This window comes from Vanessa tameamea, chromosome 19 (genome assembly GCF_037043105.1).
Source record: "Vanessa tameamea isolate UH-Manoa-2023 chromosome 19, ilVanTame1 primary haplotype, whole genome shotgun sequence".
Classification (NCBI taxonomy): Eukaryota; Metazoa; Arthropoda; class Insecta; order Lepidoptera; family Nymphalidae; genus Vanessa; species Vanessa tameamea.
The window spans coordinates 5,094,124-5,108,438 of record NC_087327.1 but is presented as its reverse complement, the minus strand read 5'-3'; the positions used below and the strand labels follow the sequence as shown (position 1 = coordinate 5,108,438).

At 29.9% G+C, this 14,315-nt stretch overlaps 1 protein-coding gene across 2 annotated transcripts; it reads left to right on the top strand.

Moving 5' to 3' along the window:
• Positions 1-343: 343 nt before the first annotated feature.
• Positions 344-12,819, top strand: LOC113396076 (senecionine N-oxygenase-like). Of its 2 annotated transcripts, none has more exons than XM_064217885.1 (8): positions 344-502; positions 4,702-4,904; positions 6,707-6,845; positions 7,421-7,592; positions 8,402-8,677; positions 8,914-9,077; positions 10,227-10,370; positions 11,752-12,819. In XM_064217885.1, the coding sequence occupies exons 1-8, from the start codon at positions 422-424 to the stop codon at positions 11,953-11,955; spliced, it is 1,383 nt and encodes a 460-aa protein (XP_064073955.1). In that variant the 5' UTR covers positions 344-421; the 3' UTR covers positions 11,956-12,819. The 2 variants fall into 2 exon arrangements, with proteins under 2 accessions (XP_064073955.1, XP_064073956.1); XM_064217886.1 differs by lacking the exon at positions 344-502 and adding an exon at positions 3,669-3,826.
• The last annotated feature ends 1,496 nt before the right edge of the window (positions 12,820-14,315 follow it).

Genomic DNA, 14,315 nt, shown 5'->3' with positions numbered 1-14,315 from the left:
ATATAGTAAAATACTACACGGTGAACTATGGACTTATTTATTAAATCAAGCACACATAAATTAATAAGCGCTTTAGCATCGATAACTTAAAATTTTAACATAAACATTACTTTACGTATGACTCAATAAACCAATCATTGATCAATAAAAAGTGATCAATATAAAACCATAAATACTTTCAATGTATATATATTTTAAAGTATCTTAAGAACTTGATTGTAACACAAAAAAATATTGAAATTAAAAATTGTTTTAGAAGTTCGGGATTGAAGACATCAGTACAACTTATTATATATATATATACTTTAGAGGTCGTTATGATAGAGGTCACGTATATAATAATTGTCACAACGTCAAGGACCACAGTATTATCGTCAATCTTGTGTGAACTAGAACTTTAAATCTTCATATTTGTGAAATAATGTGCAGTAAGATTATATTATATGCCCTTTGTGTTTTATATCTTGAAATTAGCTTAGTTTCGGCATTGGATTTAACTAAGGTATTGTATTTTGTGAAGTTAACTTTAAAGCTATTATTTTATTTATCTTAGGACCATTTAAAAAAAAAACAAGTGACAAATTAATTATTTTATATGGATAGGCTACGTTAGAAGGTAAAAACTAATATTTTAAAGTGAAACATTTGCGAAATGAGAGTTTGTCAAGTGATCTTTTGTAAAAATCAATGCGAAGGTTTTCCTTGCGAACCTTTGGGGATTTTAGAAAAGGTTTTTTTTGTAACATTATTACAAAACTTTTAATTTTATCATAGGTTTTTGTCATAGAGGGATCTACTTATATACATATTTATATATGTTAAGGTCTTGATTATTTCGTATACTAAATTTGTAAACTCATAACAGATCAATATAATAAAATACCACATTATATTATTTTGATGAGATAATTATACATTTTTATAATATCTTTATAAGTAACCTTATTAGATTTTGTCTTCTGAATCTAAACTAATTTAAATAGACTCTCGTCATCAACTATTTGAGTCGTAATTTCTATAAATCTATGTCGAGGTCTAAGAGAGTTGTCCATGTCCTGATCAATATTCCAAGCTAGCGAAATTGAGCACTGCCTTCAAAAAAACGTATAAAAACCATTTTTTTAAAATAACTGCTCTCCATAGCCATCTACGCTAAAAATAGTTGATAAAATTATAAAACGTAAATTTGTTACAACTCTTCTTGAAAACCGTTACACGTTCATGAGTTACAGCCGATTCAAGCTCTTCTTTTTCAAGTCTTCATATTGCTTAGCAGTCAATATTTACAAGCTTTTACTTTTGCGTTTATATAATATATAACAGATTTTGACATGTAATTACTAATTAAATAATTTAAAATTCGAATTAATTTGCAAATTTTTGCATTATTATACTTTCGTTTATTAATAAAGACTAGATGCTGTGCGCGGTTTCACTCGCGTTAAACATTCCTACTCCGCCCTCATAGACCGTAGCATGTTGTTAAATAGCCTGTCCTATAACCTTCCTTAATTATTGTGCTGTTTAATGGAAGAATATTCTTTAAATGCAACTGGTAGTTGCAATTAGCGCGTTCAAAGAATAAAACGATTTTAGTACATATAAAAGAACCAAATTTTTTATTACCAGTAATGAACAATACAACCAATGAACAATTCTAATGCGATTTTATAAGTTATAGCTTACAAAAGGCCTATATATTGATTTTTGTAAATAAGGAATGAGAAATTATAAATCTTAACCTTATGGCCATATTAATAATTTATGAAGATATAAGGTTATGAACACTTTTGTAAATATCCAAGATAAATCTCCTATACATGATTTTAGTGGATTTAGTATACTTATGCAGTCTGACCAGCGTTAAACTTAATTCCCCGTCATATCAAAATATACTTACGTCAATATCATGTATATACACAATAACGTCGATAATTTTGGAAGAAATACCGACTATCAATGTACAAACACGAAATGTAAAGATAAACATTTAACATCACGGTTTCTGACTACGCTAAGTCAATAAATCCTTACATGAGCAAAGTATTTAATTTATAATTATAAATCTAATTCATTGCTAAAAAAAATCCACAGTTACTTTATACGTAAAAATTGATAAATTGACACTATTCTTAATAATATTTATTAGACATATTATTCTATTGAAAATTATAATTATTATAGCATAATTGACGACCTCGGTGGTCGAGTAGTTTGTACACCGGTTTTCATGGGTACGCCACTCCGAGGTCCCGGGTTCGATTCCTGGTCGAGTCGATGTAGAAAAAGTTCATTAGTTTTCTATGTTGTCTTGGGTCTGAGTGTTTGTGCTACCGTCATTACTTCTGATTTTCCAATATTTATTTATTTATAATGAAAAGGCGTTTTTTAAATGTTAGAGGTGGCAAACGAGCAGGAGGCTCACCTGATGGAAAGTGACTACCACCGCCCATGGACATCTGCAACACCGGGGGCTTGCAGGTGCGTTGCCGGTCTTTCAGGAAGGAGTACGCTCTTTTCTTGAAGGTTCCCAAGTCATATCGGTTCGGAAAAACCGCCGGCGAAAACTGTTACTGAACGAGGCTCGAAATATCGATGCCAAGTATTCCGATACTAGCTGTGGCGGCTAACGGAATGTTCTCGAATCGTGGAGATACGACAAATGGTATTTTTTTTAGCAGTTAATGCGCAAACTTGCCTCTTTTTGAGGTTGAAATGAACTAGGTTTAGCCGACCCCAGTTCGAGACTTTGTTTAACGAAGACTCGATTTCAGACACAAGTTTGTTCCGGTTTTCTTCGACGTTTTCCCGAGAAATATTAGCACGGCCGGTGTATGAGGTGTCTACGGTGCTGTCGTCTGCATAGCAGTGAATGTTACCGATTTGCAACAAGTCATTGATATGCAGAAGAAACAGAGAGTTTATAATGGACTCCATTACCTTGGAGAACAAGGAGATGATGACTATAGGCCTATAATTGGACGGGTCTGAGCGGTTGCCCTTTTTAGGGATCGGATGCACCACTCGGCTGCAACCCGAAAGTATGCAGTGTGACACTACCACTATGAGAAGTACCACTATGAGAGCGTGGATTTAGTATTCGCCAATTTTTACGGCAAGATAGGTATATATACTTACATTGAAGTGCACATGATTAATAAATGGAATCGATCAAAAATATAACTACTTTCCGATTTATATTTCATTTTAACAATGTTGATATAATAAACTGTACGACTGATTTTGGCTACGGCGAAAGCCAAACAAATCAAATCATTCTCAATCGGGATTGAAAACTTATAAGCTAACCAGTAAACCATTGCAGCAGTTAATCTAAAAGAATATGCATCATACAAAAATTACTTCCAATTACTTCAACTTAAAATACATATCATTAGTATTTCTAGATTTCGAAACTATTCATAGATTTTAACATAAAATTATATTGCTAGTACCAATAACGTAATACAATCACTGTTACTACCGATAGTCGGAACAATTTGAACCCATACCATTTAAGTACTCAGTCAATAGACAGTCATAGCGTCCTCTTTGTTCGAGATCATAAAATGCGTTTTAGTAGCAATTTAATCAGATACAAGATATTTACATAATACTGTGTGATAATATTATCAATAGAACGCGTTCAGTCATACCATTCCTAAATACCTACTAAACATTTGTTTCATTTTAGTTTTCTTCTTCCATTGTTCTTAGTTAAACGTTTAATTCGCAACAAGTGAAAATAATTATATAAGTTACATAATAAGTACAAAAGACGATATAAAATTCCTTTGTTTTGATCTACATTTCATCGTTCTAAATGGTAAGACTACAAATAATTGATAATAATTAAATATAACCTCAACATTGACATTGATGTTTACACAATGATTGATCGGTATTTGTTAATTTACGCCATTGTATATTAAGATAATGTTATCGCAAAATAATAATTAGGTCACATTATTTATGTACAATAATAAATATAAATATTTTGATTACATTCGGTTTTACGTACTGATTTTTTAATTACTATAACGCAAAATAGAAATTCGATGAACATTGTACGATTGTATTGTACTGTACAACGTGAAGTTGCTGTCACCTGTCAATAGAAAGAAAATTGACAGCTAGTGCATTTATGAAGTATGCTAAAATTTTGTAAGAAAATGTTACCAAAATTTAAATTAAATATGTAATAAAAACTATATCGTTTTAGTTTTGCATCAATTATTTAACTATTGTTATCATTTAAATAACTATTTCCGACAAGCTAATCTATAAAGTGTGAAAATTATGTGGAACTATTGTTTGGGCGGTTCTATTTGAAAACAACCACACTCGAATTAACTTTACCAATACTTTTTGTCATGCGAATATTAAAGCTACGTTACTTGTATTGCAAGTTAGTTAATAATATACTAATTTCATCAATTTAAAAGTTATTTTTTTATTTTTTATCCTTAGTAATAAGATTAGATAGAGAAAACCTAAAAAGATTTAAAAAAAGACCACGATTATTGATAGAAAGCAAGATTTCACAGGTGCTATGTTCATATGATAAACGAGGTTATGTGACTGGAATCAAAAGCATTTGTTATATAAAAATAAATAAATAAATGCGAAATGCATCAACCCAAACTGCCTGCTTTTATTTTTAGCATATACTTATGTAATTTTTGCTTTCTTTTTCTATAGACACATATATCAAATCCTCGAGTATGTATAATCGGGGCTGGCCTGGCGGGGCTAACTTCAGCCAAGTATTTAAAAGAAGAAGGTATCAAATTCGTTGTTCTTGAATCAACTCGATACGTCGGCGGCACATGGCGATATGACTCTAGAGTGGGCTACGATGAAAACGGTCTACCATTGCATACCAGCATGTATATGCATCTGAGGTGAGTTTATAAAGCTAATAAATAATAAACTAATAATCAGCTCATGGAACTGACATGTTTGGTAATTATGACGCTACTTACTTATTACATATTTTTATATGCACTATATTGATGTAATCTAAACGCATTACAGTATTATTTAAAACACGACCCGCTCTGGCTTCGCCCGGGTGCAATACTGATGCTGAATATACTACAGAATGTTTTTATATACAAAGTTCACAGCTCATGACAAAAAGTCATAAGAAAATCCATCCCGCTATGTCCCTGCTTTTTAAATCTGTGTGTATGATTCAATTTATTTTAGGAATTGAAATGATATATAGTATATAATAAGAATGCAGTCTTAATTTTTTATTAATTATTACTTAAGTCGAATGTTATTAATCAAAATAAAGGAATTGAATACTAATAATCAAAATGAATTGTAGGGAGGTTAATTTTTATAAAAAATAATATGGGCGCTGTTTCCCCTGACAACCGGTTTCTTAGCTCATCATATACTAATCCTCTTCTGCTATACTTCTATACTAATCCAGCATTGCTAAAAAGTCGTTCGCTGGGTATACTTGATGGAGGAGAAGATAGGTCTCGCCGCAGGTCGGAGCCGTACAGCTCCGTAAAGCTCCGAATATTTCGGATTATTTTTCCACCATAGAAGGTCTCGCTCGCCCGTTCGACCCGGCAACATCGCGAATTCGCAGTGATAGCAGAAGAGGATTTTTAATTTTTATTGATGAGGATGCGGTAACGGTTTAGGAACCCAAAATATTGCGGAACTTCTGCGTTATGAGGAAGCGGAAGAGGAATCCTCAGCAACCCTAGTAGTAATGTAACTTCCCTATAAAAAAACTTTTTGTCGTTGTTATCGATAATAGTAAATTGTTAAAAACCCCGCAATAAAAAAAATATTGCTTCTGGTTATCAAATCTCGTTTGATTAATTGAAAATTCTTCCACGAACCTGTTCTTGGTGTAAGTCTACACCAATTATCTCCATTTATCACTTCCTTTATCTTACCTACATGAAATCTCTTTCACTGTTGCTTTTTAATATTTATCGTAAAATAAATAGCCATTGTAAATGTAAATAATTGAAACAGGCTACATGCCCAATAAATGCAATTGTCTAATAAGACATAATAATATCGACTTAACCTTTATCAATAACGATAAGAAACAATACAGCTGATAATGCCTCTGCTTAAATACTGCACTTGATTATGACATTAGAAACTAGTACTTACAATTACTTACTAGTACATTCAATTTAATGATTATGATAACCGCCTAGTATCCGAGAGTCTTGGTGTTGTTGATTGTAGATTCAAACCTGGGTAAGAACCTCTAAGATTTCGTATGCACAATTTGTTTTGGCTAACCTCTTCTCCAGTGGTACATCAAAGGATTGTTAAATATTCTCAATCCTATATATGTATAGTCTACCGCCAACAGCGATACTTAGTATCGTTGTTCCAGTTTGAATGTTAAGTAAGTTAGTGTAACTACAAGATACAAATATTATGGTTCATGGCGCATGTAAATCACATCAGTTGGTCCGTTTGCCAGTCTCATCTATTAATTAATTAATATTAATAATAATAAAAATGTTAATTTCTCGTCACAAAAATATATACTTTACATAATTAAAAAGTGATATTTATATCTAAAGAGATTGTACCTTCATATTATGTTGTGTTAAGAATGTGTGAAGGGTATCTGAGTTAAGAAAAGGCTTAATCCTGTACTACAGATCACCGGTAAATAAACGAAAGATATATAATACTGTTGTTTATATTGTAGAACCAATCTTCCAAAACCTACCATGGAGCTGCGAGGTTTTCCTCTGCCAGATGATATCCCTTCGTTTCCGAGCTGGAAAATTTATTACAACTACATTAAAGACTACGCCAAGCATTTCGATTTAGAGAGAGACATCAAGGTAAATTATTATCTGTAAATCTTCAATATGAAATGACTTCTCTATAATTTTCATAATGATTATTTTTGAAATAAGTAAAACATTATAAAATGATTAGTTCAAAATGCAACTACGGCAAAAATACATACTCCATCGTTATGAATTATTACACGATTCTTATAAATTTAAACATATTCCATAAATGTACTTATATTAGTGTTTATATAATCTGTTGTTTGGCAAAATTTTAATAACATCCTTTTTTTTATTCGGGTAAAATATATGAATGAAGAATCGAGATGGTCGAGTGGTTTGGAACTCGTGAATCTTAACCCAAGATTAAAGGTTTAAACAAGGGAAAGCACCACTTAATTCTCTTGTGCTTAAATTGTGTTTATAATAATTAATCTCGTGTTCGTCGGTGAAGGAAAACACCGTGTGAAAACATCTGTCGAATTAAAATCTGCCTCGTGTTTAGATAAACAACTTTGGTAGTTACAACCCGCATTGGAGCAGCTTGATGGAGCATGCTGTTTGGTTTGGATGATATTAGTTTACATCAACTTAACTTTGACTTATTAAAACATTAATTTCAGTTTCTACACAACGTTATATTAGTTTCTAGAGTTAACGACATTTGGAACGTCAAGTATCAAAACGTGTTAACTGGTGAGGAGTTTGAGGATGAATTTGACTTTGTAATCGTCGGCACTGGACACTTCAGTAAACCAAATATGCCTAACATTCCTGGAGAAGAAAAGTTTTCTGGTAGAAAATATATTTATATTTGTTAAACTACCGTAATCACCTTATAAACACACTCAAATGTAGTTTATTATTATTTTTTATTGATATCTGGCGTGTGTTTTATATATCGCGGGTATTTTGGCAGAACTGAATAAGGGCAAAATTTTTAATAATTTTGTTTGAAACAGGATACTTTGTTTTTGTCGATTTCTTATCTGGCAATACCATATAACTGTCGAAACTTTAATAATAGTTTTTTTTACACAATATCATAAAATCAACTTATATAATACGGGACAGTAAACTATTCTTAATGTAGTAGGTAAAGATTAATGTGTGTTTAAGAGATTTACAGCTTTTTTTGCATCTCAGGTAAAACAAGATAACTCCAATACATTCACGCCAAATTTCACTTTTTTAAAAATTTTATGACTTTTTATGAATTATTGCTTAAATTAATCGACCAAAATGTTAGATAATATATCTGAGGTAAAAGTAGTAAAAATATTTTTTTTTTCATTATAAAAGTTTCGCTACTTACCCGATTCTCCCTGAATACCCTCGATATGTATTTGGGATACATAATAATATGTTTGAAACAAAATGATTTAAGAACTATTTATTATTACGGGAATTTTATTTTTATCTATATTAAAGTACTTAACAAATTATTAAAAACAGATTAAGAACGGTATCGGCACGCATATGATTTGAATGTGTAACATTTAGATCAGATCAAAACGAAGCTAAGCAAGAGAATCCGAATTCAAAATGTTCTTAAAAGGAATAAGGAACAAAATCTCTCAATAACAAGATTGAAAAAATTTCAGGTTCCATTATACACAGTCACGACTATAGAGACCCGATACGTTACAAAGGTCGACGAGTGCTCGTGGTTGGCGCTGGACCATCAGGCATGGACATCGCTATAGATGTGGCCTATGCCGCAAAAACCCTTGTTCATAGCCACCACTCTAAAATTAACTTCCGTACAGTATTTCCAAAGCACTATATTAGAAAACCCGATGTACAGGAGTTCAATGAAACTGGTGCTATATTTAAGGACGGAAGTTATGAAGATCTTGATGACGTTATATATTGTACAGGTTAGTTTGAGGAAAACTGTCGTTTAAATATTTAAATTTTGAAATACACAAGTTGATTGAAGTTTTATTCAGAATATTCATGCCTAAATAGTTTTAGATGTAATTCTTCGCGAGGATCGTTTAAATTAATCTATTAAACGAATGGAAATATTTCTATGAAACATAATTTTACTTTAATTTACAAATATATCCATAATCAAAAAATATTTATTATTATAATTATAATAACATTTCAGGTTTTCAATATTATTATCCATTTTTGGACGAAAGTTGTGGATTGAACCTAACTCCTCAAAGTGTAACTCCTTTGTATAAATACATGGTGAACATTTATCAACCCACAATGTTGGTGATGGGACTTGTCGTACGAGCTTGCCTGGTTGTGGCATTAGACGCACAGGTTATTATAACCAATTTTTATTTTACTTTAGAGTTTAAAAGACCGTGACTGGAGGTAATCACTGAATAATAATATCCTACTGATTTTGGACACCAGGCGATCTGATGGCCCAGCAAACCACGAAGAAAATATACTAAGATTCATAAGTGTTTGCACATACAGGTGCATCTCCATTCTTCTGATTGAGGGGCATTGTAACACGACCAGGGAGAGTTCAAGCGCAGAATCACCTCAGACATCTTCAGCATGCTCTAGACATCCTCAGTATTTGTAGTGACATTGTAATCACTCATCACGTACTTATATAACTCGGCAACTATTTGAAACCTTTTTATCAACAACGTTTTTAGTGTAATGTGTCCCTAGAGTAAGTTAACCAAAACCTCGTTTATTTGAAGTCACATATAATTATTTAAATTTTATAATATTAGTAGCGATTGAATGTAAAAATTAACGAATCCTTTAAATATTCATAGAAAATATTCAAAAATAAAACTATAATTAAATGAATGAATGATTGGATAAAGTTAAAATTGACTGTATAGTTTTAAAAATATCTTAATTTAATTTTTAACAAAAACATGAAATCAAATCAAATCAATAAAACGTGTTATTATTTATGTAAAAGCGGCAAAAGAGAGAGCAATATTTTAGATACTACAAAATAATTTTAATTCAGCAATGGTATAATCGACCTTTTCTACTTTAAATATGTGTAATAAAGATTAGGTACATTTACATTAAAATTTAGCAGCGCCTTCTGTTACTAAATTTACACAGCTAATTGTCTCTCGGTGTTGTCGTATGAATGCAAAATCTCTTTGTATAAAAGAAAAATTCTATAAAATATTTTATTCAGCTTATTGGTATATATATAATACCTCTTTTGTTTTTAGATAATTATATTTTGCTATTAACCTTCATGCCAGTACCAATAACAAATGTAATAAGAATCAATTAAAATCGGATAAATTGAATAGCATCTAATACAATAACTAATAATCATTTATTTTTTACAAAAAAGACCAGGATTAAATATATATATATATTAATAATTCTCTGTTGTTCTTTTTTTGTATGACGTTTGAATCTAACCTGGTATTTATTTTATTTAGGATTTTTCTAAATAATTATTAATGAAATCCACAGTCCCGATACGCAACAGCATTAATCAAAGGTAACTTCACATTACCACCGAAAGAAGAGATGTTAGAAGAATGGCAGAAGCGAGCTGACAGTATCATATCCAGAGGTCGACCTATTTCTGATATACATTTTTTAGCGGAAAAAGAAGTAAGTAAATTTTTTTGTTTGTTCAAATTTTATATAAACCTAAAAACGCCTTATATAACACGACACGTGTCACTTGATTCTCTTATGTAAGAAATTTAAACACAATTTATAGTAGATATCGGACGTTTTAAAACGATTAAGTTAAAATATAACGCCACGAGAAATAAAATGTACTTAATAAAGTTCATTATAAATTGATCGCTTTGAATAATAGTGTAATACAGTTTATAAATATACCAAGTTTGACGAAAATTAAAATAATTTCATATTAAATAAAGATCATAAACACTAAATGATATATATAGTTATGATAGTTTAACTTTAATACCTATATTTTTTTTTAGCTATTATCTTTCATGACTTATAATAATGAATGAAGAAATGTATAACCTATTCCTATAGAAGCAGGAATAAAAATAAACAAACCCTAGATTTACGTATTTCATTCAATTTGCTAAAAACTCAGGTATATTGTGCACTTCTAAGATTTTATGATTATATTATCTTTATTTATAATTCAACACCATTACATTTAACTACTTATATCTATTTTAATTTTACTCTCAAAATTCCGATAACGGTTTAGTCGATGTACAAAACGCCATGTTTTCAAATCCATAGAGAATATCATAGATTAATCAAGCTCTCGACCAATGACATCGCGTCAATTTGCTGTCAAATGTTGTTTATTTGGTGTTTTTCCTCTTATGGTTGGAATAGAGTATATATATTAGGTATATACCAATTATCATGGCGATCGGTTGAACGTGATAGAAGTTTATGTTCTGCACCGCCATCTAGCGGCGTTTTCAACAACATATAATACCATCTCCATAGAATATCGGCCAACTTTATATGGCGTTCATGCGATGTCGAAAACTATAAATCTCGAGCAGAGACTCTCGTGCCCCATAATATTATTCGACGATATAAAATAACATTAAATAACTAACTTAAAAGTGGTTGTAAAATAATAGCATAGTATTTTTGGGTTTAATTAAATTCATATTTCAAAAGAAATGGAAGTTTTTTCGATTAAAAAACGATCGATGACTTATTCTAAGAATAGGCATGAACTGAGCTTATTGAAAAACTAGGCAGTTAAACTGAAAGGTTAATTTTAAAATCGATAGTGAAAACTAGATGCAAATTTAATTGTCATGCCTTATAACCACCCTTAAATTAAATTCTAGTGATCTAGGTAGTATACTTCAACTGTTCTTAATATTTTGGTATACTTATATATATTTTTTTTCATGGTCATTGTTTAACGATTGTGATTTAGAATTTTTATACTTTAATTATTAATGTTTTTAATCATTTTACTATTTTAATATCCAATAAAAAATGCAATAATAAAATATTTATCATATTTTCTCAGGACGAATATTATGCTGAGTTAACAAAGGAGTCCGGGATAGGCAGAGTTCCACCTGTCATGTTCAAAATTCGAGCCATAGACACGGAAGCAAAGTTGGAAAACCTTTATACATACAGGAATTACGCTTATACGGTGATAGATAATGAAAACTTTGTCCGGTCGTTAGATAATATAACTGAAAATAATAGTGGCAATAATTTGTAAATACTTAATAAGTTAGTGATTGTTCAATGCAAGAAATACACAAAATATAATACTTTGAAAATCATATCAAAAGTTGACCGACAGCTGATATATATATGGCACATCTTCTAATTCTTTTTTTAATACATTCAGTTATTTTTATAAATTACAGCAATTATTTTTGAAGGAATTATTAATAATGTGTATAGCTTATGCTAGGAGGAGTAAAAAAATTGTAGGCTCACTTAATCTATGATTTTCTCATCACTGTGGTTCGTATAGAGTTGCGAGCTAGTTGTTGAGAAATTAAGATTTTTGTTGATATCGTATCTTACGTGTATGCTTATCATGTAGATACTACTTATCATTTATGTACAAAACTCCTCATACTGCCTGCTTTTATAACTATATTGCAATGTGTAAATGTCTTGCACAAAGCAGTCTAATTCTGTAAGAATTCAATTCGATTCTCACTTTTGAAATGTCAACCGATTTACGGTGATACGCCATTTTGATACGTGTATACTATAAATTTAATAATTATTATAATTAGCGTCGCATATCACATTTAAGCATTTCACGCTCATTTTACTGAGCTGACTTTTGAGTTTCTACCTCTGTTTCCTGTCAAAGATATGCGTGTAACTTCTATTCTTATTTTTTAAAATATATTTTGCAGAAAAATTGTAAATTTTATTTCAAATACGTAAATATATCCACAGTTGTTCTTTACTTAATTTATTGTATCTTAAAATGGTAACGAAATCTTTTATTTTTTATAATCTGTGTAAAGTATTGCTATTTGTACCTTCAAACAAGAGATAATTATTATAAATAATCAACCAATTTTGTAATTTCGTTTCATTAATTAATATTAAAATTTCATTTATTCGTTGTATTTTTTACAAATATAAAAGATTATTCGTTGTTTAAAATCAAATATTTTTATGAATAAATTATAATTTATATAAATAATTATATTGAATGTAAATTAAATTATATATACAATATATGTTGGTATTGAAACGACTTATTAAACTTAAGAAGATGGTCGGGCCCCGTACTAAGACTAGGTACAAGGCATAGGTAGACCAGGTGGAACACACGCTAACAACTTAAATATCATAATTAACTATCTAGGCAGCTTTCAAATTATTTTCGGGTGTAACGGTTTTATATCCCATGCTCCATGGTAAAATAAAATATATTTAAAACCTTTTTTATCTACCTATACAGCGACGTACTCGATTAACCTTTTTAAAACATCCCATCAATGAATCATTTATAATGTTATCCTTTTTAAATACATTTTTGTTTTAATTATTTTTGTATAAAATCACCGATATTATAAAATGTGAAAATAAAAAATAAAAATAATAAAATGGAGTTTTTATAATAAAATATTTACTAATATTAATAACAGTGTAAAAATTATACAGCTTACTAACCAAAATTGTTTAGCGTGTGAATATTTTTCTCTCTATCTGACTTACGTGATTTAACATTTGAAAGAAGAAGACAAAGCATCGTGTAACTTTACAATAACTATTTGTAAGTATAAAATTAGATAGCACCAAATAATAGCACTGATTCTATAGTATATATAATATATGATCTCTAAACGAAATCAATTCAACTGTACTTAACATCAGACTAATACTATAAATGCCAAAGTTACTGTCTGTCTTTTACTTCTTTATAACTAAAGCACTAGTGGTATAGAATACATATATGTATTATGGAAATATTTTTTTATTTTGTTAATCTTCCTCGTTAAAGTATGTATATCCTGACAAATTAATTTCGAAAAAATAATACAAAACATTATTAGTATCACACGCTACTAAATAAGACAAATCAACACAAATTAAAATTTACAATATTTAGTGAAAATATTTTTATATAATTTTCTATTATGTATATTACTATAGAGTATCATTTATATTAGGTACTTGATACATATGAAATAAATATAATCTTGATATTTAACATCTCATTGTCCAGTGAGTCACATATAACTTCTTTTGTGCCTATGGAGTACGGACAGAGAAGTTGTTAGTTATGTATTACAATGACAAATACGAAAGAGAAAGATGCTAGGGGCTTACGTTAATATATTTGTTGTGTTACAAAGAGACCCAGGTCAATATAGCAGAATCGAATTAAACCACTTCAGTGATCAGCTGATATCTCTAACTAGGACTTAATGGAAAATAGACAATGTAACAGATCCGATATTTACGGTAACCACAGGTAAAAAATATTAATCCATATTATAAATATAAAAAATAAAATAATATTGTGTAGCACAGAATTCGAATTCGTGGCTAAACACTAAATACCTACTAATAAAGTTTCATGAAAAGTTAAGTTAAAAAATT

Bases quoted from the DNA above. Each gene is read 5' to 3' on its own strand.
- LOC113396076 (XM_064217885.1), top strand. From the start codon at position 422: ATGTGCAGTAAGATTATATTATATGCCCTTTGTGTTTTATATCTTGAA. The intron at 4,905-6,706 runs GTGAGTTTATAA...TTTATATTGTAG, and splicing joins AGCATGTATATGCATCTGAG to AACCAATCTTCCAAAACCTA. The intron at 7,593-8,401 runs GTAGAAAATATA...AAAAAATTTCAG, and splicing joins TGGAGAAGAAAAGTTTTCTG to GTTCCATTATACACAGTCAC.